The sequence below is a fragment of the Arvicanthis niloticus genome, chromosome 1 (assembly GCF_011762505.2).
Source record: "Arvicanthis niloticus isolate mArvNil1 chromosome 1, mArvNil1.pat.X, whole genome shotgun sequence".
Taxonomy (NCBI): domain Eukaryota; kingdom Metazoa; phylum Chordata; class Mammalia; order Rodentia; family Muridae; genus Arvicanthis; species Arvicanthis niloticus.
Genome location: NC_047658.1, coordinates 74,240,791 through 74,264,206, shown reverse-complemented (window position 1 = coordinate 74,264,206; position 23,416 = coordinate 74,240,791). Strand labels below are relative to the sequence as shown.

The 23,416-nt window shown below is 43.1% G+C and overlaps 1 protein-coding gene across 7 annotated transcripts; it reads left to right on the top strand.

Moving 5' to 3' along the window:
• The first annotated feature begins 711 nt into the window (after window positions 1-711).
• Window positions 712-23,192, top strand: Fhip1b (FHF complex subunit HOOK interacting protein 1B). 7 transcript variants are annotated; one of them, XM_034508905.2, is made up of 13 exons: window positions 729-879; window positions 2,616-2,663; window positions 11,440-11,771; window positions 11,903-12,541; window positions 12,859-13,017; window positions 13,192-13,278; window positions 13,479-13,646; window positions 16,422-16,501; window positions 16,691-16,896; window positions 17,281-18,072; window positions 20,272-20,450; window positions 20,607-20,769; window positions 22,673-23,192. In XM_034508905.2, exons 3-13 carry the CDS (start codon window positions 11,634-11,636, stop codon window positions 23,029-23,031), a joined length of 2,970 nt encoding a protein of 989 aa, XP_034364796.1. In that variant the 5' UTR covers window positions 729-879; window positions 2,616-2,663; window positions 11,440-11,633; the 3' UTR covers window positions 23,032-23,192. The 7 variants fall into 7 exon arrangements, with proteins under 7 accessions (XP_034364833.1, XP_034364820.1, XP_034364813.1 ...); XM_034508942.2 differs by lacking the exon at window positions 2,616-2,663 and having other exon boundaries at window positions 712-879; window positions 17,281-17,478; XM_034508929.2 differs by lacking the exon at window positions 2,616-2,663 and having other exon boundaries at window positions 719-879; window positions 16,691-16,854.
• The last annotated feature ends 224 nt before the right edge of the window (window positions 23,193-23,416 follow it).

Genomic DNA, 23,416 nt, shown 5'->3' with positions numbered 1-23,416 from the left:
TGCTTCTAGATGCTTTTCCTTGTACAACCCTAATACTGAGACAGGGTCTAATGGATCAGAAATCCAGGCTGTCATGTAGGAACTTTTTCCGCGTTCCACGAGGTCACGGAAGCTTCGGGGAGAGCCAGGAAGAGGCAGCCTTCGAGGGTAGGAAGATAAAATCCAACCTGCATGTACAAGTCTGGTGGCAACTAGCTTGGTGGCAAACAGCCTGAGTTCTAGGAGAGTATTTCTACAGCCCTGCCCACAGACTGGTCCTTGGCCTATCCTTTAGGGAAAGCCCTGCCCACTTGACGCCATAAGCACCGCCCAGGGCCTGCGTTCCCACCTCCTCGCCCTCGCCCTCTATCTCCGTGCTTTCCAAGGCCTAGTCTTTCCTGGCCTCAGAAGCTTGTCCCACCCTTAGAGGAGCCTTCTGCCCCCAGGTTCGAATTTTTTTCTTCAGGCTCCGCCCCTGCCCTCAGGCCTCCGCCTCTTCTCAGGTCGTCCCCTATGAAACGCTGGAATTCTCAGGAGGGCGGAGTCTGCGGCGCGAAGGGGCGGGGCCTAGGAGAGTGCAGCGGCTCTTTTTTTGGAATGTGGACTGAGACCCCGCCCCTGCGCTCAGCCGTTGCCAGGAAACGAGCGTCGACGCTCTGGCTGGGGCCTGGCCCGGCCAATGAGCTGTCACGCCGCTGCCCATCCGTGCGTCACTGGGCGGTTGCGTGAGGTGCGCGGGGGCGCGGGCTGCGTGTGGCGCGGGGCGGGGCGCGGCTGGTTCGCCTGAGGAGCGATGGCGGCGGCCTGAACTCACCTAGCCCGGCCGCCGACAGGCCCGGGTAGGGCGGCGTGGTGCAAGCGAAAGAGACGCGTGGGCAGTGGCGCACGCAGAGGCGCAAGGTGCCGAGGGGATTCGGGATGACGGCACAGGGTTTGGGAATTGCTGGTGTTGAAGGGACAGGGTGAGGGGTTAGCAGGTGGTGAGGGGCTGCGAGCGTCTGAGGTAGGGGCAGGGGGACAGCCTAGGTGCTGTGGACCAGGAAGAAGCCGGTTAGAGGAGATCCTGGGCCCAGATCTGAAGGGCCCAGTTGAAGGAACTCATGGCCACCGTTTGCAAAGGTGTGGGTCCGCTGAGCTTGGAAAGGTGAGGGACGTCCTGGGACAAGAGTTGAGGGGATAAGGCCTGTGTGAGGATGGGGAGCGTTAAAGGCCAAGGCGGGAACCTGCGGGGGAAGACTGTGCCTTGATGTAGGAGTTGAAAGCAGGGCAAAGGAGGAAAGAGGGGTTGAAGGTTGTGAGACTTGGATGAGAGATGAGGTTGTTTGTGGGGCCTCCTTGGATGTCCAGGGAGAGCAATAGTTTTAGATCAAGTAAAGTACAGGTGCAAGTGTTGTGCACTTGGCCGTCCTGCGCCCATAGATATTTTAGAGAGAGAGGGAGGAAAAAAATCGCAACAACGAACCCAAAACAGCACACACAAAACAGCATCATGAGCAACAATAACTGTGATAATGAAAATATTTGAGGTTTAGTCATCCACAGAGTAATAATGGAACCACAGTTTCCTCAGGTTCTGCTTTTGTAAGGCAGACTTTAAGATGAGACCCTCATGAAGTTTTTGTTTGTTTGTTTTTTGGAGAGGTGGAGAGATGGAACTACCCATATTTTCTTTCTACCTGCTTCTGGACACTCTTACATTTCTCCTTACCTATGGTAGTCATCTGTGTTGGACTATCGGTTGCTAATTCTACTTTCATGGAAGTCACATGGCTTGTCACATGTGGCACTGTATTTAGATTTGCTCTTCTTAGGAGTTTGAAAAGCAGGAACAAAACATGTTTTTGTGGAGGTAAATTTTTGTACAGTAAACTGCTCATACTTTAAATGTACATGTTTTGACATATGTGCGTATTTGTAAAATCAAGATGCCAAACACTTTGATCACCTGAAAAGTTTTCTCTATTCTTTTACAGTTCACTTTTCCCTCTGTAGCCTGTAATTAAATTCATTTTATTAGTATTTTACAAGCCCATCTCCTTAACCACACACATGAATTTTGGTAAGTTAGTCTCACTCAGTGATATGGCCATTTTCACATCACTGGATCTTCTCTACTGACAGTCTGCTATGTAGTTGAGGCATCTTGAGCCTCCTTTAACCATAACAATATTTAGGTCTTTCTATGAAGACTATCCCTTGAGAATTTGAGACAGCTCCAGTCTATATTCTGTTAAAGAATCTCAGCTTCAGAGTTAGTTATTTTATCCTGTGATATATTTTCTTCTCTCTGGAGACCAAAGAGGTCTGTGATATATTTTCATTTCTTCTCTCTGGAGGCCAAAGCGGCCTTTTTCATAATGTTATGCCTGGCCAGATAATCAGAACTTTTTAGGCCCGACAAGCATAGCAGGTTGTAGTAGTGGTCCCTAAACACTGAGTTGTGGATCCAGTCCATGGTAGTGTTCATCTGTTAGTGAGGATGAAAGAACTAAAGATAAAGTTATATCTTGGGGGTGTGGCTTAGTGGGAGAGTGCCCTTCCATGTTCAAGACCATAAGTTTGATCCCAACACTGCCAAAAGAGGGGGTGGGGTTAACTTACTCTAATATTATTGTTCTTACTTCTTTGGTGTTAAGGTGCTCTTTGCTCTTTCACTGAAGAAATAACTAATGGTAAAATACATGGTAAGTTTAAAGAAAGTCATGAAAATAAAAAGTTGATCACATTTTTTTAAAATAAATATTTCTACTGGTTTATTAAATCTTGACATTCAGAATGATGGTGTGTGTGTGTGTGTGTGTGTTGAAGAACCATGTACTTATACGGTAATTTTATGTAACTTCAGATATCTGAATAGCATGCATGCTTACATATTATATTAATTCATTATAAAATCAAAGTGACATGCTTTACATAGATAGCATCCTCAAAATTTGCTGAAGTTATGTTGATACCTTGTGTAGGCAAAGGAAGGAATTTTAGAGATGAGGAATCAGATTCAGAAGCTAGCAGTTTCACAGGCTAGAGTGACAAAACGAGTCATTTTGGCATCTTCATAGTGCTAGTGACTAGAGGAAGGAAGATTTGTAATAGGAAGTAAAGACAGTGTGGACAAAGGGCACATTATATATTGGAACAGTTGTGATGAAATAGAGGACCTCATACCTGCAAGAAGTATTTCTTTTTGTAGTTGTTCAACTAACAAAAAAATTAAGGGGTGTGAGCATGTCATAGGGATGAGGGCTTTGTTTAATATTGTACCAATGACATGGAATAGGTATGTATAGTATTGGGTGCGTATTACTGATAATTATGTTAGTCATTTGTTAAAGGATTTCTTTGCCTTCTTTCTCTCCTTCCCTCTCCCTCCCCCACTCCTTTTTTTTTTTTCCCCCTCACCCCAGATGAGGTCTCACTGTGTAGCTTGGCTGGCAACAGAGATCTGCCTGCATCTGCCTTCCAAGTGCTAGGTTAAAAGGTGTTCACTATATGACTGGCATGTTAGAGCATTCTTAGGATCTGTCTAAATTCTTGGTTGTACTAGAGAAGGCAAAGAATTGGAAAGCTTTTTGTTTGCTATACTAAACTTTTTGTTGTCATAGTAACATATTAAAATGGATTTTGACTTCTGATATATAGAGGAATGGTAGGTCTGAGAGGATGAAACATGGATGAGGATGCTGCAGTGATAGAAACATTTTTGTGCTGGTGTGTGCACTCTTAATAAGGGCTAGGAGAACAAATTCATTTATTCTTTCAACAAATTCTTGTTATGAATTCAGTCCCATAAGGTAATAGAAATAAGTTGTGGTCTTATGAAGTTGCATAGAATTCTCATTCTGGTTAGGGGATAAAAAGGTAGTTTTAGTTTAAAGGGAGAATGTGAAAATATTAAAAAAAAATCACAATGATGTGATTATTTCTGTGTTTGTCTTAGTCTCTCTCTTCTAAATATGCATATGCACTTATGGATATCTTCACAGGAAATCTTCACAGGGATCTTTGAATTAACATGCCTAAAACAGAACTTAGTCTTTTTGCCCCGAAGACCTTTTTTTTTTTTTGCAACCATCTGCCCTAATATAAATCCAGAGGATGACTTTGGTATCATCCTCTATTTTTTCCTGCTCCTTTACCTCCTAAATTTAGTCAGTCACTAAGATGACCAATATTTCCCTTTGTTATCTCCATTGACATATCATCACCAACTTTTGCCTGAGTCCTCGGCTCCTTGGTGCTTTTTTTTTTTTTTTTTTTTTTTTTTTTTTTTTTTTTTAAAGTCTATTGCTTTAAAAGTTGATCTTTTCTTGCCTGTTCCTAGAATGATCTTTCTAAAAATACAAATTCCATCATGGAACTATGCTGCTTAAAAAAATTGGCTCTTTGTAGCCTGTAGGACAACATCCAATTTCCTTAATATGGCCTCAACTCACCTTTGTCTGTTGCCACTCCCTCCTCTGTGTTCTACCTTGAATAAATCTTTCACAGTTCTCTTAACAAACATGTTACTTTTTTAGCCTTGAAATCTTTGTAAAAGCTGCTTCCTCTGCTAGAAACATCTTTTCTTCTCTGCTCAGTGACCTTTTTTTAGTCTTTAGGATCAATTTCATCCAGTCTTTGACTTCCTCTTTGTCACCCTCAAATAACAGGTATAGAGATAACCATGTGTGACACTGAGGAGTTCACTGTTGAAAAGACAGTTACTGTGTGCTAGCAGTTCACTTTGTGCCTTATGACGATCCACTGAGATGAAGAGATACCTGTAAGAGGCCCAGGTGGTATGGGGAGAGGTGGGCTGTATCCTGAAAGCCCATTTGTCTGAGACATTGAAAAGCAGAGATAGGTATGTTTGAGTTGAGCTCCAGATAGGCTATTGAGAGCCCCCTCCCCCATTTCTTCAGGTTTAATCAGGTCTTTCCACTTTCAGTGTTTGGGGTAACAGCCTTATGCCAATAATTAGTCTTGCTTAGGAAGAGGTTTGTTCTCAGAAGGTCATTTGGTCTCTCCTTGTCTGGTAAGTTATATATCTTTCTATCTATCCCTTCCTGCTTCTTTCTCTTTGCCTCTCCCAGGGCAAAGGTTCTTAAGAGAGGCTGAAGCTGAGCCACTTCCTGTCTCTGCTGTTTTAAGGTTGCTTGGCACCTTTTGCTTTGTGGGCCTATAAAGCTGTATTGTGTTTTGGATCCTGAGGTGAGTGGCTGATCTTGGCTGTGTGTAGATCAGAAAAGTCAACTGCTTCTTCCCTATTCACCTTGTGGTTTAGCCTGAAGATAAATCAGGGAAGACAGAGGAATCTATCTTTTTCTTTGAACTTTGCTGTGGGACAAAGGGCATTAACTACATGGCAGTTCTGCCTCTTTGCCAGGAGTTTAAATAGGTGGTAGGAATACCAAAGAAAGACCTTTTAAATTTTTTTTTCAGCATGTGAACAGGGCCTAGATTAAGTGTTCGGTTTTGACTTCTGAGATGCTAATTTTATGTGGTTCTTGTCTAAGGCTTGCAGGAGATAGTGACAAAAGGCCTGGAGGTCAGTCTTATATCTGTAGGTGCTTTGTGGTGGTTAAGGAGGGGAGGAAGACCAGGTACCCCAGATATTATTGCATGATAGAAACAGTTTGTTAATGTTCCAAAACCTGGGCTTTGTTTTAGACACATGAAAGGCTTATTTTGCTGAGCTTCCTGAGGCTTGAGTGTGCAGGACATTTAGCCTTGAAGTCTTTTAGATTTAGAGCAGGTTAAACCTCTTATCTCAGAGGTGTGAGCACCCTGCCATACAGGATCAGAAAGGAAAAGAGCAAAGAAACAGTTTACAGAGGATTTGCTTTTGCCTGGAGTGCTGTTACCTCATATACTTAAAAGGAATAGTTACTTTGTTAGGAATTTTTTGATAGGGAAACAAGCTCAGATTGTGATTTATTTAATATCACACAGTTGAAAGATGGTACACTGAGATTTAGACTTTTGTTTGAGGAATTTCAGAGCTCAAGCCTTACCTACTATTTGTGTTATTCTTTTCCAAGCATAAGGTTTCTATTTGTTTTCAGTCCTCAAATGAGATATGTTGTAGAGAGTACTTTGTAAACAGTGATATTCTTGTATCAGTCAAGCTCCTTGGCAGGTGGCAGGTGGCAGGTGGCAGATGGCTCAGGCTGGGTTTCACAAGAATTTAATTAATAATGGGACTATATTTACAAAGGTATAGGCAGTGATTAAAGAAACCAACAGAGGCTGATACAGTATCAAAGGCTAATAGCAGTAAGAGGGGAGAGTTTTTATCATTTAACTTGGGCTTTTTTTTCTCAGCCTGTGCTTGTCTGGGACCTCAAATCCTTGGGACTATGAGTAAGTACTTTTTCTAGTGCATCCTTTCTGTTCTTAGCTACTAGTGTGTGCAGTTGTTGATGGTTTATAGGATGCTGTGTATGAAAGAGTGAGCATCCATTCTGTGGCTTTACTTTCCCACTTCTCCTTTCTCCCTTACTGTTAGTCTCCTGAGTGAGGGGGCAGGCTGAGGCTGGGATGGGAGGGTGGGGGTGGAGGATGGGGGAGTAGTAAGCGGGAAGACGCTTCCCTCTGTCTTTGCATTTATATTTACTTAAGGTGGCACTCATCTTGTGCTGCTGTCTTCCGTTCAAAAAGGTGGTATATGCTCGCTCTTTTCTCTGATATCCTATTCCTTATTTTTGTCTACTATTCCTAACTTATTTATCCATATCAACTTTTTCCTTTTTTTGACTAATTTTCTCAGTTGACAAACATCTTTGAAGCTGGCTTGGAACTCACTGATTTTCCTGCTTCAGCTTTCCAGGCCTGAGCCAGCAGCATTCAGTTCTGAACCATATGAACTCTTGACTCCCACCCACTTCCCCATTTTTTTTTTCTATACAAATGGCCCTGTTTTCATCCTTCTCTGTGTCACTGAATTTTTGTTAAAGTATATTTTATACTTTGACTCTCAGTCATTTAACTATTTTTCTAAGATTATATTAAAAAAAATCAATAAAACCAGTGGACAGTTTTCCATCTTCATTCTACTTCTTCTTTTTATGGGATTATGGACACTCTACAGTCTCTTGAAACATCCATTCCCTGGTTTCTAGATGATTATTTCTTAGATATCTCTAATTTTTGACTACCTTCACTCACTATCTTTATTGGGGTTATGAATGGGATATATGTCTCTGTTTTTTTGGAGAGGTAATGTTTCACTCTGTACTCCTGGGTGCTCTGGAACTCTCCATGTAAATAGTCCTGGCTGGCTTTGAACTCATAGACCTTTGCCTCCTAAATGGTAGTTGTGTACCATTAAAGGCATCTGCTACCGTGCCTGGCATTTTTACCTCGTTTTTCTTTTCTTTTCTTTTCTTTTCTTTTCTTTTCTTTTTTTTTTTTTTTTGTGAAATTACCTTGTTATATAACTCAGGGTAGCCTCAAATTGACATTCTTCCCCCCTCAGGTTCTCAAGTGCTGGGATTATAGGGATGCAGATTTCATCTGGCTAAATCTATGTCAATGAATTCTCTTTGCTGTGAACAGGCACCATGACCATGGCAACTCTATAAAGAAAAACATTTGCCGGGCAGTTGTGGCGCACGCCTTTAATCACAGCACTTGGGGCAGAGGCAGGTGGATTTCTGAGTTCGAGGCCAGCCTGGTCTACAGAGTAAGTTCCAGGACAGCCAGGGCTATACAGAGAAACCTTGTAAACAAACAAACAAACAAACAAAACCATTTAATTGGGGTTGGCTTACAGGTTCAGAGGTTTAGCCTATTCTGGTCATGGTGTACAGTCAGAGAAAAAGCTCAGAGTGAAAGCTCTATATCTGAATTGGCAGACAGCAGGAAGAGAGACAGACACTGGGCCTTGCTTGAACATTGGAGATCTCAGAGCTCAATCTCAACAAGGTTGCATCTACTCCAGCAAGGCCAAGCCTTCTTAATAGTGTCATTCCCTATGAGCCTGTGGAGGCCATTTTCATTCAAACACCACACTCTGCTTTCCTAAATCCTGGTGTTTTTATTTTTTAATTTTTTTTGTTTTTTTTTTTTTTTTAAGATTTTGCATTTAGCTTTTTTCATGATAACCATTTGCAGCTTCATTGATCACTTATGGACTGGCAGCTCCTGAATTTTATAGCTCTAGTTTTAATTTCATTCTGAACTTAAGTATGTTATTTTTCTTTTTTTCACATTTTTTTTATATTTAATATTTTTGCCAGTCTCACAGCCCAGGCTGGCTTTTAAGCTCATTTTGTAGTTGAAGATTATCTAGGACTTCTGTCCTTTCTTCATCTCCCAAGTGCTAGAATTGTAGGTGTGTACCATCATTCCTGGTTTATATGGTGCTGGGGATTAAACCCAGGGCTTTGTGCATGTTGGACAAAATACTCTACCAGTAGTGCTGTATTCCTAGCCCATTTTCTTTTTCTCAAATTTAGCATGCTTAAAACTGTTGTCTGTCCTCCTCCTCTTTGTCTCCTCCTCTTCTTCCATCTTATTTGTTTCCATCTGATTTAGAGGGATGCTATTTTTGTCTGGTCTAGTTGGGGACCTGCCATGTAGCTCAGGTTGGTCTTGAACTGGTAGTCTTCCTGCTTTAGTCTGAGTGCTGGCATTTCATGTGTGTACTATACTTGATCTTATCACCTTTTGTGAAGTACAATTCCCCTATGTGTTAAAAGACAATCAACAGTGTTCCCAAGTCTCCAGTGTTAGGTGCATTAATCACCTCTCTTGCTCACCCCTGGATGTGCCAGGTCTTACTGTTTTTATCTTTGACTTAAATCCAGAGGCAGATTATCTTCAGTTATACTCTACCACCTGCCTAATTTGAGGCAGTTTGTCTAGCCTCTCTGGGTTTTGGTTTCCTCATTTGTAAAGTGAATATATTAATAAGTAGTGCTTTGAGCAGAGCCTGGTGTGTGTGTGTGTGTGTGTGTGTGTGTGTGTGTGTGTATGCCATTATTAATTATATTGAACCAGTGTTTCACAAGCATCTTTGAATGCTGTGTTGGCACTGGGATTTCAAGGAGTGAATGATATGGCTCCTTGTAGAAAGAGAATAGAAACAGTATAAATAATTTGCAGAGACATTATAGATATGAGTATTCACTGCACAGGACATGTTTAGATAGAGGTAAATCTAAGATTTAGCTTTTTATTGGTATTTTCTCTTAGTTTATACCATTACTTTTAAAAAAAGAGATCTTTTAAAATTTAAGTTGTCTACTGACTTCTGTCCATCTCTGCTCTACCTTATAATCCTATCTGAAGTATTTTTAAAGGTAATATCTGATCTTATGACTTTGTTAAAAAACATTTTTGTCTCCAGGATGACAATAGTTAAAACTGCAGATTACTGTAGCATCATGCTCAGTGGTGTTTGTAACCTTCACTCTTTCAACTTAGTACCATGCCTCTGCTCTCCATCAATTTGGTACCATGCCTCTGCTCTCTAAGTAGTGATTAAGCTTCACTGAACCTGCAGGCTCACTTTAGATTTGTCATGCATTTTTCCAAGTGCTCTACTTTTTGATAGATTTTTTTAATTTTTGTTTGCTTTATGGAGATTTGCTTTAGCTTATATAGTTCAGGCTATAATAGAAGTCATGATCTTCCTTCTTGCCCTCTCAAGTGCTGGGATTTTAAGGTATGAGCCATTTTGTGTGACTTTATTGTTTTTGCTATGAAGAAAGCTCCTCATGTAACTAGTGTATCATTAAAGACCTAAGTCAGATACTATCTCTGTGGAGCCCTCTTACAGCACCCCAGGCAAAGTTAGTTGCATCTCTTCACTCTTCTATTACAGTTTTGCAAATTTTTCTAGGTATTTTGCCTTTCCTACCCCATTTTTTGTTTTACCTGTATTTTCACTGCTTACTTAGTACAATGTCCAGTACTTTATCTTTATTGTTATACATTGAGTTAATCAATTAAGTATGCCTTTCCTGATCTTTAGGACTGGCCTTTCCTTGTATAAGATCATTTCTACAAAAGGTGTCCTTCAGCACAGTTGCCACCTTCCTTTAGTTGTGATGTGGTAATTGTGAAAGAAATGGGTGAAAGGATATGTTGGTTAATATAACTGTAGGTCAAAGTGGGACTTGAATCAGATTTCTGGGTTCTTTTGCTCCTTTAGAGTCTAAAGAGGAATCACAACTAAACCACATCATTCTGTGAAGAATTTTTGCTCTTTAGAGACAATACTGATGAAGAGGTATTAGGTATGATGGAGAAGGAACTGTGGGTTTTGGTCTGAGCAAGTAGCTACTTTGGTATATGTTATCCATTTGTTGATTCATTGAGCATTGAGCTATTTATTCAAGCATTCAACAAATACATACTATATCTAGCCACTGAGGATGCAAAAGTAAATAAGATAAGCAGATTCTGCCCTCCAAGAACTAATTTCTTGGTAGAGAAAATAGCTAGTTAGAGAAGATAGATAGATTTCAGATAATAGAAACTTTAAGGGATTATGAACTAGAAAGTGAAAGTAGGAAGAAAATTGTTAAGTATGGAAGGCTTCTCTGAGAAGATAGCACTTAAATAGAACTGTTGAGAGTAAGGAGAAGAGGTGGAGAACATTCTAGACACAGAATAGAAACTATTTAAGACCCGTGTGACTAAAGCATCAGTGAGGAGGAGACTGACAGAAGCTTGTAGAGATTATATTGAATAGGCTTCTATAGAATAAAGTAACGAATTAGAATTTACTAGTGTGATAGGAAGCCATTGAGGGCTGTCCAACAGAGGAGAGATGTAGTAAAATCTAGATTTAAAAGCAATATGGTTGTTGAATGGAGAATAAACTCTCAGGATGGCAAAGAGAACTATAAGCCAGGTATGGTGGCATGCATCTCTAATTACAGCATTGGAAAGGGTGAGGCAGTGAGGCAAGAGAATGATAAATTTCAGGCCAGAATGATGAACTGAGGGTTACATAGTGAGTTCAAAGCTAGCCTGTTCAGTATATTGAGAGTCTGTCTCAAAGAAAGCTACATTAGAAACTATTATAATAGACATAGTTTTATTTTTGAACTTTTTTTTTCATCCTTGTTATTTTCTTTTTGAGATAAAGTCTTAACTATGTAACTTCAACTTGCCTTGAACTTTATGTAGTCCAAGCTGGCTTTGAACTCATACTCCTCTGGAATAATAAGATTTGTTGAATGAATCAGATATTAGAAGGAAGAGGATAAACAAGGAGTATGGCCAGGCTTTTGATATAAGCATATAGTTTGTGACATTTACTTAAATAGAAAAAATAGAAAAGGTTGAGGAAGCTATAAGTTTGGTGGTAGAAATTATACGTTCTATTTTGGACATGTTAAGTTTCACGTACCATGTGGAATTGTATAATTTGTGTAATTTTCAGTGGAGTGCTTCTGGGTTATGTTTCAGGGAAGTCGAGAGACGTGAGCCTCTGTTAATCCTTTTCATCTTCTCCCTTTGAATTAGATTTGCAACACTGGACTGGACAGTGAACTCTGGCCTTACTACTACTCTAGTTTGGTGTAATCTGTGACTCTGTGGCCAGCTACTGGCTCCTACAGACCGGATGAAGCAAACTGGAGACAGAAGTGGAGAAAGCCTCCAGCTGGTACATTCTCAGAGTATAGTCCTTTGGCTGCTGGCCCTGTCCAGCCTGCCTCATGGAGAAGATGAACTGGCTGAGCAGGCTGGCCTCCCGGGTCCCTGGGCACCGTGTACCACAAGGGGCCAGTCTACAGACCCCTGTCATGGCTGACCCTGAGACATGCCTCATGGTCTTCAAGAACCACTGGTCCCAGGTAGGAGACTCCATGACAAAATACCTAGTCTGTTACTCCCAGCAGTAGTTCTAACCTTCTGAGTTTGATGTTCTCATCACCCCTTTCAGTTACCTCATCATCTCAAGACTCTTACTCTTTTTTGTCCTCAGGTGGTGGGAATCCTGGAGCGGCAGGGCCCTCGGGCAACTGTTGGAGGTGCAGATGATCTTAGTGCTGTGAGAAACCACACATACCAAATGCTAACACTGCTGGCAGAGGATCGAGCAGTTCCTTCAGCTCCTTCAGGCCCTGGACCCCTGCTAGAATTTGCTCTGCGTGAGGATCTGCTGAGCCGAGTGTTGACATGGCAGCTGCAATGGGATGAGTTTGGGGATGGGGTCGAAGAACGGCGGGCTGAGCAACTGAAACTATTTGAGATGCTAGTGAGCGAAGCTCGCCAGCCTCTGTTGCGGCATGGGCCAGTTCGTGAGGCTCTGCTTGCTCTGCTGGATGCCTGTGGCCGCCCTGTGCCCAGTAGCCCAGCACTGGATGAAGGCCTGGTGCTACTTCTCAGCCAACTGTGCGTGTGTGTTGCTCGGGAGCCTTCATTGCTCGAGTTCTTCTTGCAGCCACCCCCAGAGCCTGGAGCTGCTCCACGTCTTCTTCTCTTTTCTCGCCTTGTCCCCTTTGTCCATCGAGAAGGCACCCTGGGCCAACAGGCCCGAGATGCTCTACTTCTGCTCATGGCTCTGTCAGATGGGAGCCCCACTGTGGGCCGCTACATCGCAGATCACTCTTACTTCTGCCCGGTTAGCAAACCCTAGGATGGGGGTAGGGTGAGGCATATGAACATTGTACAGCATTTTCCTATCCAGGAGACGAGAACAGGCTAGGTATCAAGGAGGGCCCTTTACTTCAGGTTTGAAAGCAACTTCTTGGTGTTGGAATGGGGATGAAACATGAGCATAGTTAGATAGGGCAGGTAGGTGTTGCAGGAGGGGTCCTGATACATGACAACGTAATACCTGCCTTGGTAGTATCTTTTAGTTGTATTCCCATAAAATCTTATGGTTAGTTCTTAAAGCCCTCTTGTTATATTATCTGAGCCTTTGATAACCCTCCTTAGGTGCTGGCCACAGGGCTGAGTGCCCTGTACTCCTCACTGCCTCGAAAGATTGAGGTTCCAGGTGATGATTGGCACTGCTTGCGCCGGGAAGACTGGGTAGGAGTGCCTGCCCTTGCACTCTTCATGAGTTCCCTAGAGTTCTGCAATGCAGTCATTCAGGTAGGGATAGCATTCTTAAGTGCTGTGACACTTGGTTCTTCTTGGAAGTTGGGGTAAGAGGGTCCATTGCCTGGAGTTCTGCTATAGAAATTGGGTTACTATGCCTATCTTTATTATTCTGCTCCCTTCTAGGCAGTGGACTCTTTATAATCTCTTCTCTCTTGTTCCATCTAGGTGGCTCACCCCCTGGTACAGAAGCAGCTAGTTGATTATATCCATAATGGTTTTCTGGTGCCTGTCATGGGCCCTGCCCTGCATAAGGTAAGGATGATAGGTGGTGAGGCATAGGAGGACCCTGGAGGGTGGTTGACCAGTGGAAGGACTTACATGGGAGGCAGTGGTAGTGTTCTCCTTCCCTTTTCCCTTTCTGATACTTCTTATTTCCTAGAACCCAGGGAATATGAATCATTGTATGTGTAGGGAAACCCTAAGTCTCCAAACTTTCCCTTCCCTTCATGCAGACCTCTGTGGAGGAGATGATTGCGAGTACCGCCTATCTGGAACTTTTCCTGCGGAGCATCTCAGAGCCTGCCTTGCTCCGTACCTTCCTGCGATTCCTGTTGTTACATCGGCATGATACCCACACCATCCTTGACACCCTTGTTGCCCGTATTGGCAGCAACTCCCGGGTATGGCTCTTAAACTCTGTCCTGGCTTACTACCTGGGTGAGCCATCTTTCTCTGATCTCTATTGTCTAAGAGTGTTCCTGCTCTTTTTGGGGTTTTGACTCTGTCAGTCATTTCAAGCTGGCACTATATAGCACTAAACTTTTAGTCATTTTGAGTAAAGAATTTAATTTACTTCCCTGTTTTCATACTATGTGCATCTGCAGCACAATTATCTTTCAGGGCTCTAGGCTTTGCCATGATGTAGTGCTTGTAATGAGTATTGCTTCAAAGTTCCCTTAAGCTGTTATCACTCCCTCAGTTGCTGTGGGTGATGTAAGAGTGCTTTGGGTTTTGTTTCTGTACTAATAACTTGTAGGCTTGCTATCTCTCCTCTTTGGATTGGCTGAATTAGAACTATAATCAGGGCACAAATCCACCTGTTCACCCACTTATATTCCCTCTACCTGCACATTTGTATTGATATAACATCCTGTTGGGTCACTGGATGCTGGGGATTTCATGGTAGTCATTGTTGCTGATACCTTAGAGCTTATTTAATGGGGAAAATAGGTAATAAATTAAGTTACTAAAATAGTTGAAAATTGAAATTATTGCTTGTGCTAAATAAATAAATAAATAAATAAATAAATAATGAGTTTAGAAAAAAAATGGGTTGGCTAGAGAAGATGTCCCAGAGGAGGTGATGTTATGCCCAAGATGATGGAGTTATCTTTTGAATATTAGGTAAGAGGAATAGTTTAGGGACTAGTATGCAAAGGGCATGTAATAGGGAACGAGTGTAGCGTGTTTTAGGACTGAAAGATCTTTGTGACTAGAGATGGGCTGAGCAGGAGGGAGAAAGAATGAGAGGGATGAGAGTTGAGAAGATTAGAATCGTGTGTTCTAGAGAGGAGAGAGAAAAGAAGAGAAGGGGAATATGTTTCTGAAGAAACACTTTTATAAAGGTACAAATCTTTTATCCTTATTTTAAAGGTAGGGGATGCCTGTGTCTGAGGTCTTTCTGACCCCATGGGTTGCCCTGACAGTTAATTTCCCGCAAGGTGCATTTCTTTATCATCCTTGGGATTATCTTCCGTTCTGTCATCCTAATCTTAACTTTTGTACTTTTCTTTCATGGTTTTTAGCTTCTAGTACTTCTATTAGTCTCCAAGGGCTCTTAGGACCTCTTCATGTTCTTGGGTTGTTACTTCTTAGTTGCTGGTTCATGTAGTAACTAGGTCTCTTCTGATTGTAGGATACCCATGTTAAACATAGATGCTTTCATTTCCACCTTATGGTCTTTTTAAGATAGTGTGTTGTCCTAGCTTTTGTGCCTTCAAGTGAAGCACTGTGGCTAACTTGTTTGTGGTTGTGATTATCTGTGTTAGTTTCTAATTGCTGTCAGAACAAATGACCACAGACTTCGTGACTTAAAACATTAGTTTTCATTCTGGAATACACATTTGGGCTGTTGTTCTTGTTGTCTGTTGAAGACCATCCCCAGCTTGACTGCTTTCTTCCACCTTCAGAGCCAACAGCTGTGGGTCACATCCCTGCTATATTTGGAGCCCCTTTCCTGTTTCTCTTTTCTTTACAATTCTTTCTTATAAAAAGTACTATGAGTCAAACCCAGGGCCTTGTGTGTGCTAGGCAAGCAATCTACCACTGAGCTACATTCCTAAGCCTTCTTTCTGTTTTTTTTTTTTTTTTCTTTGAGACAGTCTCACATTCTAAACTGTGATGCTGTATATCATGCATACTAAATAAGTACCCATCACTGAGCTACACTGTGAAGCCCCACAAGGTCCATAATTTTAATCACATCTGTAAAGTCTCTTCTAGACTGTAAACGCTTATGGGTTCTAGCGATCAAGTCTTTGAAAAACTACGTTGCTACGCACCCCCCTACTATTCGGGAGTCTGAGTTCTTATTGCTAGTTAAAGTTTAAAGTGGTCATTCGGAAATCTGTGTTGCCCCAAGTGTGAACTTTTTCCAATTATTGATCCCCTTAATTTTCTTAACAGCCATTTAGCAAGCAATGCCAAGACTATACAAGACAAAGATATCTGATATAGTTGCCATAAAGAAAGCATAAAACACTAGGAATTCAGAGCAGTGGGAGTTAGCTTATTGTATGTCTGTTATTTATGTCTAGCCAGAAATGAGTAAAACAAAATTTTATTTCTAAAACAAAATGTTTTCCTGCTCTTGACCTACCTACTTACTTTCTCCCTTTCCTGTCAGTTGTCCTGAGTTCTTTATCCCAGCTCCTGAGATACACTGGTGTTGGAGAGGTGACCCTGACTCCGTAGTCATGATTCCACCTACTTCCCAGTTGGGATTCTTCTAGGTTTCCTCTGATTCCTTATTGGTAGCCATTCAAGTACTGTGTTGACTACAGTCCCTTCTGACAGGTATTTGCTTGGCTATCAGATTGCTATAGTTTCCTAGGAATCATTTACTTTGTTATAATAGTCTTTCTTAGTATCTGTTTCCTTGGGGTCTCATTGGAACATCAGTATGGTGGTCTTCAGTTATGTATATGGTCTGTAGAATTCCAGTGGATCTGACACATGATTATTTCTTCTCTGTGAATGGTGAAGTCTTGTTCACAAAGATTATGTGTCTGTCTACTTGATACTTGTATACTGATTTTGTGCTAGACTTTGGCACTTGGGCTATTCTAGGATTGGCTAGTTGGGCCTGGGGTTGGGGGAATGTAAGTTCCCATTGGTAAATAGTTTGGAGGGGAGAGAGCTCTTATGGTGACTCCCTCCCTCCCCTTCCCCCTCAGCTCTGCATGGTCTCTCTGAGTCTCTTCAGGACCCTTCTGAACCTCAGCTGTGAGGATGTTCTGCTGCAGCTGGTTCTCAGGTACCTGTGGGGGCAGGGCTGAGGGATGGCTGACCCTCAGGGCCTAGTATTTTGTTGGGGTGATGGGCTGTATTGGGGTTGCATATGATTGTCTTTTGGAGCTTGGTTTAGCATTTTAGTTCACTTGGCCTTCTCTTCCAGGTGCTTTCTTTCTTGATCACCCTACATTCTTTTTTTCCTCTCTCCCAGGTATCTTGTCCCATGTAACCATGTGATGCTGAGCCAGAAGCCAGCTGTGCGTGATGTGGATCTTTATGGACGAGCAGCTGACAAGTTTCTCTCCCTAATCCCACGCTGCTGTCGGCACCATGCCCCTAGCCCACCTCGTCCAGAGCATGCCTCATGGGCACGAGGTGGGCCTAGCAGAGAGGCAGGGAGAAGGGAGGACATCACGGGTATGGCCTGGGTTCTGGGTGAGCCTAAAGAGAAAGCAGGGCTTGGGTGAGGGGAGGAAGGTGACAATGAGTGTAATTCCTTCTCTAGGGAGATTGATGAGTAGTCTTGCAGAGAGGATCTTTAGCATTCCCAGAGAAATTTAGGGTAAACTTCTGGGAAGAACTAGCTCTCCTTATTTCAGTCATGTATTTTGTTTGCATATTTTTATTCATGGAGGTGGTGAGGGGGGTGGTGAATTAGGATAAATTAGTCTAGAGATTGGAGAGTCAGCTATCAAAATGGTTCCATTTCTACCCCCTCATTTTCTTAGTTTTTAGTTTCTAGGTCCCTTGTCTCCTCCTGAGCTGTCTCCTTGATTTGCTTATTTTTCTTTTTCTCTGAAGGCCCTGGAAGCCCAAGTGTTGATTCTTCATCAGTGGTAACAGTGCCCCGTCCCTCCACACCATCTCGTCTGGCTCTATTTCTTCGGCAGCAGAGCCTAGGTGGCTCTGAGTCCCCAGGTCCAGCTCCTCGATCACCAGGGCTTACTGCATCCCCAACGTCCAGCCCTGGTCGAAGGCCCAGCCCTGCAGAGGAGCCTGGTGAGCTAGAAGACAATTACCTGGAGTATCTGCGTGAGGCACGCCGTGGTGTAGACCGCTGTGTCCAAGCCTGCCGAACCTGGTCTGCCCCTTATGATGGCGAGCGCCCCCCTCCTGAGCCTAACCCTCTTGGCTCCCGGACTAAGAAACGCAGCCTACTGCCAGAGGAAGACAGGGACAATGTGAGGGAAGGAGAGGAGGAAAACCTAGGGAGTCGGGGTCTAGCTGTGGGTGTAGGGGATACCCCTGGCTACTTACCCCCACCCCAGCTCAATGGGGTACCAGGGCCATGGCCAGAAGGAGCTAAGAAGGTTCGTCTGGTGCCACGATTGGTGTCACAGGAAGGAGTTAGGGATTTGTTAGAGGGTACTTCTGAGGGCATGGCAGGACTAGAGAGCTTTGGGCAAGAGCTCCAAGAGCTGGAGGTGGCATTGAGCAATGGTGGAGCTGGCTCACAGCCTCCCTTAGAGCCTCCACTACCTCCTGAGGAGGAAGAGGCCTATGAGAGCTTCACCTGCCCTCCTGAGCCCCCCGGCCCCTTCCTCAGCAGCCCTTTGCGGACTGTCCACCAGCTGCCGAGCCAGCCCTTCACCGGTAAGCTATTTGACCTAAGCCTTTGCTCTGTACTCTTGCATGTTCTCAACATGTTTGTGCCGATTTCTAAGACCTTTTGGCTATGCCATTTTTGTGTATTTGCCTAGCTGTCATCCATTTTGCTTGAGTCCCTTCTACATACATATCATGTCATGCCGTGCTCTCATGTTTGTTGATATGTCTTTTCATGCTTGTGCTGGTTTGGATATTGACTTACGTCTGAGCCTTATATGTCCTTACATGCATGTTCCTCCTTTTCCTTTAGTCTGGCCATTTTCTGGGATTTGTAAATAGTGCTTGGTGAAAAATACATCTGAGCCACATGGATGATGTTTGTACTGTCCTGTGTGAAAGACATGTGCACCTATTTTGTGCCATTCCTACCAATCTGTGTTTTTGAGTTTGCAATCTTCTGCTAGGTCTCTTATGGTCCTGGAGTCAGCCCTTTTGGAGTTTTCCTTCCTGCTCAGTACCTTGTGTCTCTTCAAAAAGGACCCGATTTTATTTTTTCCATCTACTGTTTTACACTTTCTTGGTTCCTATGATTGTCCAATATAGTTATTTTAAGGACATGATTAATAAGGATTGGATGGTAGGCAATACTTCTCCTTGAGTGCAAATGATAAAGTATGGTTCTGAGTGTCCCTGGTAGGCCCTTTTGGGTTGATGTGCTTGGAAGCTAGACCCAACCTGAGATTTTGGGCTGGCCCTGTTTTGTTTATGAGCAAGACAAGCCTTTATCGGGCTCTAATGTACATCTCAGCATGGGAAAATAAAACAAAACAATTTGGGAAGCAGTGCAGTAGCTAAGGTGAAGACCACAGGCTTTAGATTAAGCAGACCTTAAGTTAGCACCTATTGTTGGTGCATGAAAATCATTTAATATTATATTGACACATTGTGAAAACTCAGCAAATGGTAGCTTTTCACTGGGATTGTCATCAGTGAGTTATGGGAGACTTAAGTTGACTAAGACACCACCCACCTATCCTAGTTGCTGGTATCCAGTTTTATCTGCTGTATATCTTGGTAAGCTTGGGACTATCTTGTTATAGCACTGGGGCCATATTTCTTCTGTTGCAGACTATAGAAGACGGTCTTTCTATTCTTTTAAGCCTCCGCTCTACTCCTTTTTTTAGGAGGTGGTATGCTTTTGTCACAATCTTGAAGTATTAGTTGGTGTCTCTTTCCCTTTTCTTTTTGGTAGAATTATTTGTGCTGTTTACAAAGTACTCCCAGGGAATGAACAGAAGGAAAGAGTTATTTTGTTTAGACTCCTAAGCTAGTATTACTTTTGAGCTATGGCTAGTCGTGTGGGCACCTCCAGCAGACGGTAGTATAAAATCTTTGAGGGTTCACCACCTCTTGGTCATTATTCTAATATCACAGTTGGTAGTACAGCTCTTCTTTTCTTCAAAAACCCTTCATTAGAAACACTGGGATGGCTTTAGTGGTCTAGTGTCCTGTTATGTCTTAAGGCATCTGTCCCAGGACATAATGCTAATCCCTTCTTATCCTGAATCACTTTTCTGTGCCCCAACTAAGCTATATTTTTTTTTTCCTGCAGGGTCTAGTTTACCTCTATTCCCTGTTCCTGAAGGACAGAACTAATGTTACCTCTGTTTCTTTAAAGACTTAATACTTGCTTTGAAGTTCATAGTTTCTTCTTTGTTACATCTCTTTTTTACTTTCTTTGTGACCAGTTTCATGTTACTTTGTCTTACTTGGAACCTGATTCTGTACTTTGGTTCTCTTATTCTTCTGTGGTATTCTTTAGTGAAGCTTCTTAAAATCTGAGAAATACAGTATAGGTTATGATTATAATAAAATGAAAAAAATTGCTGGATCTTGTACTGGATATTTGACATTGATATCTCATTGGTTCTCTTAATTATCATATGAGGTAGGTATATTTATTTTACCACAAATAGGGAACTAAAATGTTGGCGAGCTTTCAGCTTATTCTGTCCCAGGGTACATCTGAAATCTGAAAGCCTAAGATTTGACTCATCAGCTATAATGTCTATAATGCTGGATTCTGGTTTGCCTCAGTTGTCTAGAGAAACTGGTCACAGGTCATTTGACACACTCAGATACTTACATATAATTTTCATCTAGTGGGGGTCTTGCTTGCGGGAGTAATGTGTGCAGTGTGCATTGTGCTCAGGCCTTGTATCCTTGTGCCCACCCCCTTCCCAGGCCCCTTCATGGCTGTGCTCTTTGCCAAACTCGAGAACATGCTGCAGAACTCCGTCTATGTCAACTTCCTGCTGACGGGGCTGGTGGCCCAGCTGGCCTGTCACCCCCAGCCCCTGCTCCGCTCTTTCCTGCTCAACACCAACATGGTCTTCCAGCCCAGTGTCAAGTCCCTGCTGCAGGTGTGCGATGCATGCATGCATGGGTGCGTCCAGGCTCAGTGGTGGGCCAGGCCCACAGCTAGTGACCTTGGGTGGACTGGGACCAGGTGCAGTGGGACTAGAAAGGCTTGTATAAACATAGAACCACCAGAAATGTCATAAAGTTGTGCTTTCTAGGTTCTGGGCTCTGTGAAGAATAAGATTGAGAGCTTTGCAGCCTCCCAGGAAGACTTCCCTGCTCTGCTATCCAAAGCCAAGAAGTACCTCATTGCTCGTGGCAAGCTGGACTGGGCTGAGGGTCCTACTGCAGGATCTGCACCCCGCCGCTCTGATTCCCTAGGTGAGGACTAACTGACCACTCTCCTTTATTTTTCCTAGATATTTCATTGGCCAGAATCTGTTAAGATCCAGAAACTGAAGAGTTGTTGAAAAGCAAGTCTTCATGTCAGGCTTTGGGTCAGAGGATACAATTGTTTTATTAGAAGAGCCGAATTGGCGGTGCCAACAAAGACTGGATAAGGGTCTAGGGACGAGGAAGGAGTGATTGGTATTGATGAGGTATTGTGAGGACTTGATATGTTATGTAGCCCTGAGTAATAAGTAGGGATTGGATAGGCATAGGTGTATTCTATTCTTCTGTTCAGGAGACACCTTAGCTTTTAGTTGGAATAGGGAGTTTTACAAGGTTGTGGAACAATTGGTGGTAAGACAGGAAAACTTTGGCTGGCATGAGAGTGGTTTTTAGAGTGGCAGTTAGGCTGAGCAGAAGTTGGATCTTTCAGTCACTAAGAAATCAGGAGAGATTTAAAAATCTGTATGTGGTGAGTAATTGCACCAGGGATTCAGGAAGAACAGTCAGGACCAGGAAGTTTGAAAAGAAAGGAAGCATATGACAGGGCAGAGTAGACAGGAAGTTTTTGCAGAATATGATTAGCGGTTGAGGAGACAAAGAAGCATTAAATGTGACAGTCCATGTTTTTGAGTTCATAGTTTAGTGCCTGAGAGAGAAGCCTTGGGAAGAAATTATTGACATTAATGATAGTAGAGCAGGAAATCAGTAGGGAATATCACAGATATTTTCAGGGTTCTTCCAGGTGGACATAACTAATCTAGAAGGAATAAAAAAGTAGGAATGGCAAATTGTATCCAGAGGAAGCTACAGATAGATGTAAGGGCCCTGTTAGATTTCAGGTAGGTATCGGCACAGACGTGTGTGGTTTAGAGAATTTGAGAAGAGGTCGGTCAGTGAGACCCCGGTTGTAAAGGGGTCTGAATGCAAGTTTAATAAGTCTGTATGTTGTCTCTGTAACCAATAGGAGAGGTGGTGAATAGAAACATTTATCATCATCTAGGGGTGAGAGTCTAGGCTCCATAGTGATGAAGTCCAGAAAGTTAGACAGAGGACATCATTTTAGACAGCTCAGTTCAGTCTAAGCAAATCTGAAGTTGCCTGGGTATACCCAGTGGGAGGGTACAGGACAAGACTGCTGAGTGATGAAGTAGTAGTGTAAGGAAGCTGGCTCTTGATGGTACTAGAGTGTGAAGAAATGAAGCAGTCCTGATCTACAGTTGTACATGTAGGCATTGAAGGAGCAGAGGCTGTGTGTGGATAAGCTCTAGGTAGGCAGAGCAAAGTAGAAGTAATTGACTATATGTATGCAGGTCTAGAGCAGTGGTGCTCAACCTGTGGGTCGTGACCCTCAGGAGCTCTCATATCAGATATTTACGTTCAATCCACAACAGCAGCAAAATTACAATTAGGAAGTGGCAGTGAAAACCACAACATGAGAAACTATTAAAGTGTTGCAGAATTAGGAAAGGGGAGACTACTGCTCTAGAGGATGATAGGAAACAGGAAGTTGGGCATATCAGACTGAGGAGAGCCATCTTGGTGGTGGTAGAATAGTGATTAAGTTCTTTAGGGGGAGGGGTCATGGAGAAGGAAGGAGTTGTAGCTGGGAACAAAGTGGTTCAAATATTGGCTGTTGAGGAGACTTGATAGAGGGAAAATGCTGAACAAGCTGGGTTTGAGTGTGAGACTAAGAAAAGCACCTCTCTCATCTTTAGTCATCTTTAGAAACAAGACAAGAAATGGACTTCAATTCATTTCTTGTCTGTCTTGTCCTTCTTCCAGAACCCCAGGGGAGAAGTTCAAGAACTTAAGGGGATTGGGGAATCTGCTTCTCAGACTAAGGCAGGTTCCCTGATCCCAGCACCTTCTTGATACCCCTGTTTATTCCCAGTGAGGAGCCGGAGGCCATCCTTGGGGGAATTACTCCTGCGGCATGCACACAGCCCAACCAGGGCCCGACAGGCGGCACAGGTTCTTCAACCTGGGCGAGATGGAACAGGACTTGGACTAGGTGGGGGCTCTCCAGGGGCTTCAACTCCAGTTCTACTTCCCCGGGGCGGGGCTTCTGAGCGCCAAGGTGAGGCTCTGCGAGTCAAGAATGCTGTCTACTGTGCAGTCATTTTCCCTGAATTTCTCAAGGAATTGGCTGCCATCTCCCAGGCCCATGCTGTCACCTCGCCTTTCTTGTTGGATACTTCAGAGGAGGTGTCAGTTCCTCCCATCTCAGGCTTTGGGCCCCTTAATCCTTAATTTTCTTCCATGGACAATCAGGGCCTTCTGTGGCCTGGGTTGAAATCCAGGACACGGGCTCCTTTTTATGTTTGGAGGCAGTGGCAAATGGACTTTTTAATTTATTTCAGATGAATGTTTTATGAGAACTTGTTGCAATATGTATAAAAGGGAAATCTCTATTCTGTGCTCATTCTTTGCCACCCTTTATCTATGGGGCTGTGGCCCTATGAAGGTTGTATATAGGTGGGAAATTATCAGGGGCATTTATTTTTCTCTTGGTGAAGACACTGATGATAGGGTTTCAGGATAGCCCTTTCACTGTTAGAAGGTGAGAGGACTTGATACTTAGGGGAAAATGGAGACTCTTCATCTTTCTGGACCCTGGAAGAAGAAGCACACAGGC

Coding starts and splice junctions, on each gene's coding strand:
- Fhip1b (XM_034508922.2), top strand. CDS start 11,634: ATGGAGAAGATGAACTGGCTGAGCAGGCTGGCCTCCCGGGTCCCTGGG. Junction 13,018..13,191: donor TCTGCAATGCAGTCATTCAG/GTAGGGATAGCA, acceptor TGTTCCATCTAG/GTGGCTCACCCCCTGGTACA. Junction 18,073..20,271: donor GCCGAGCCAGCCCTTCACCG/GTAAGCTATTTG, acceptor CCCCCTTCCCAG/GCCCCTTCATGGCTGTGCTC.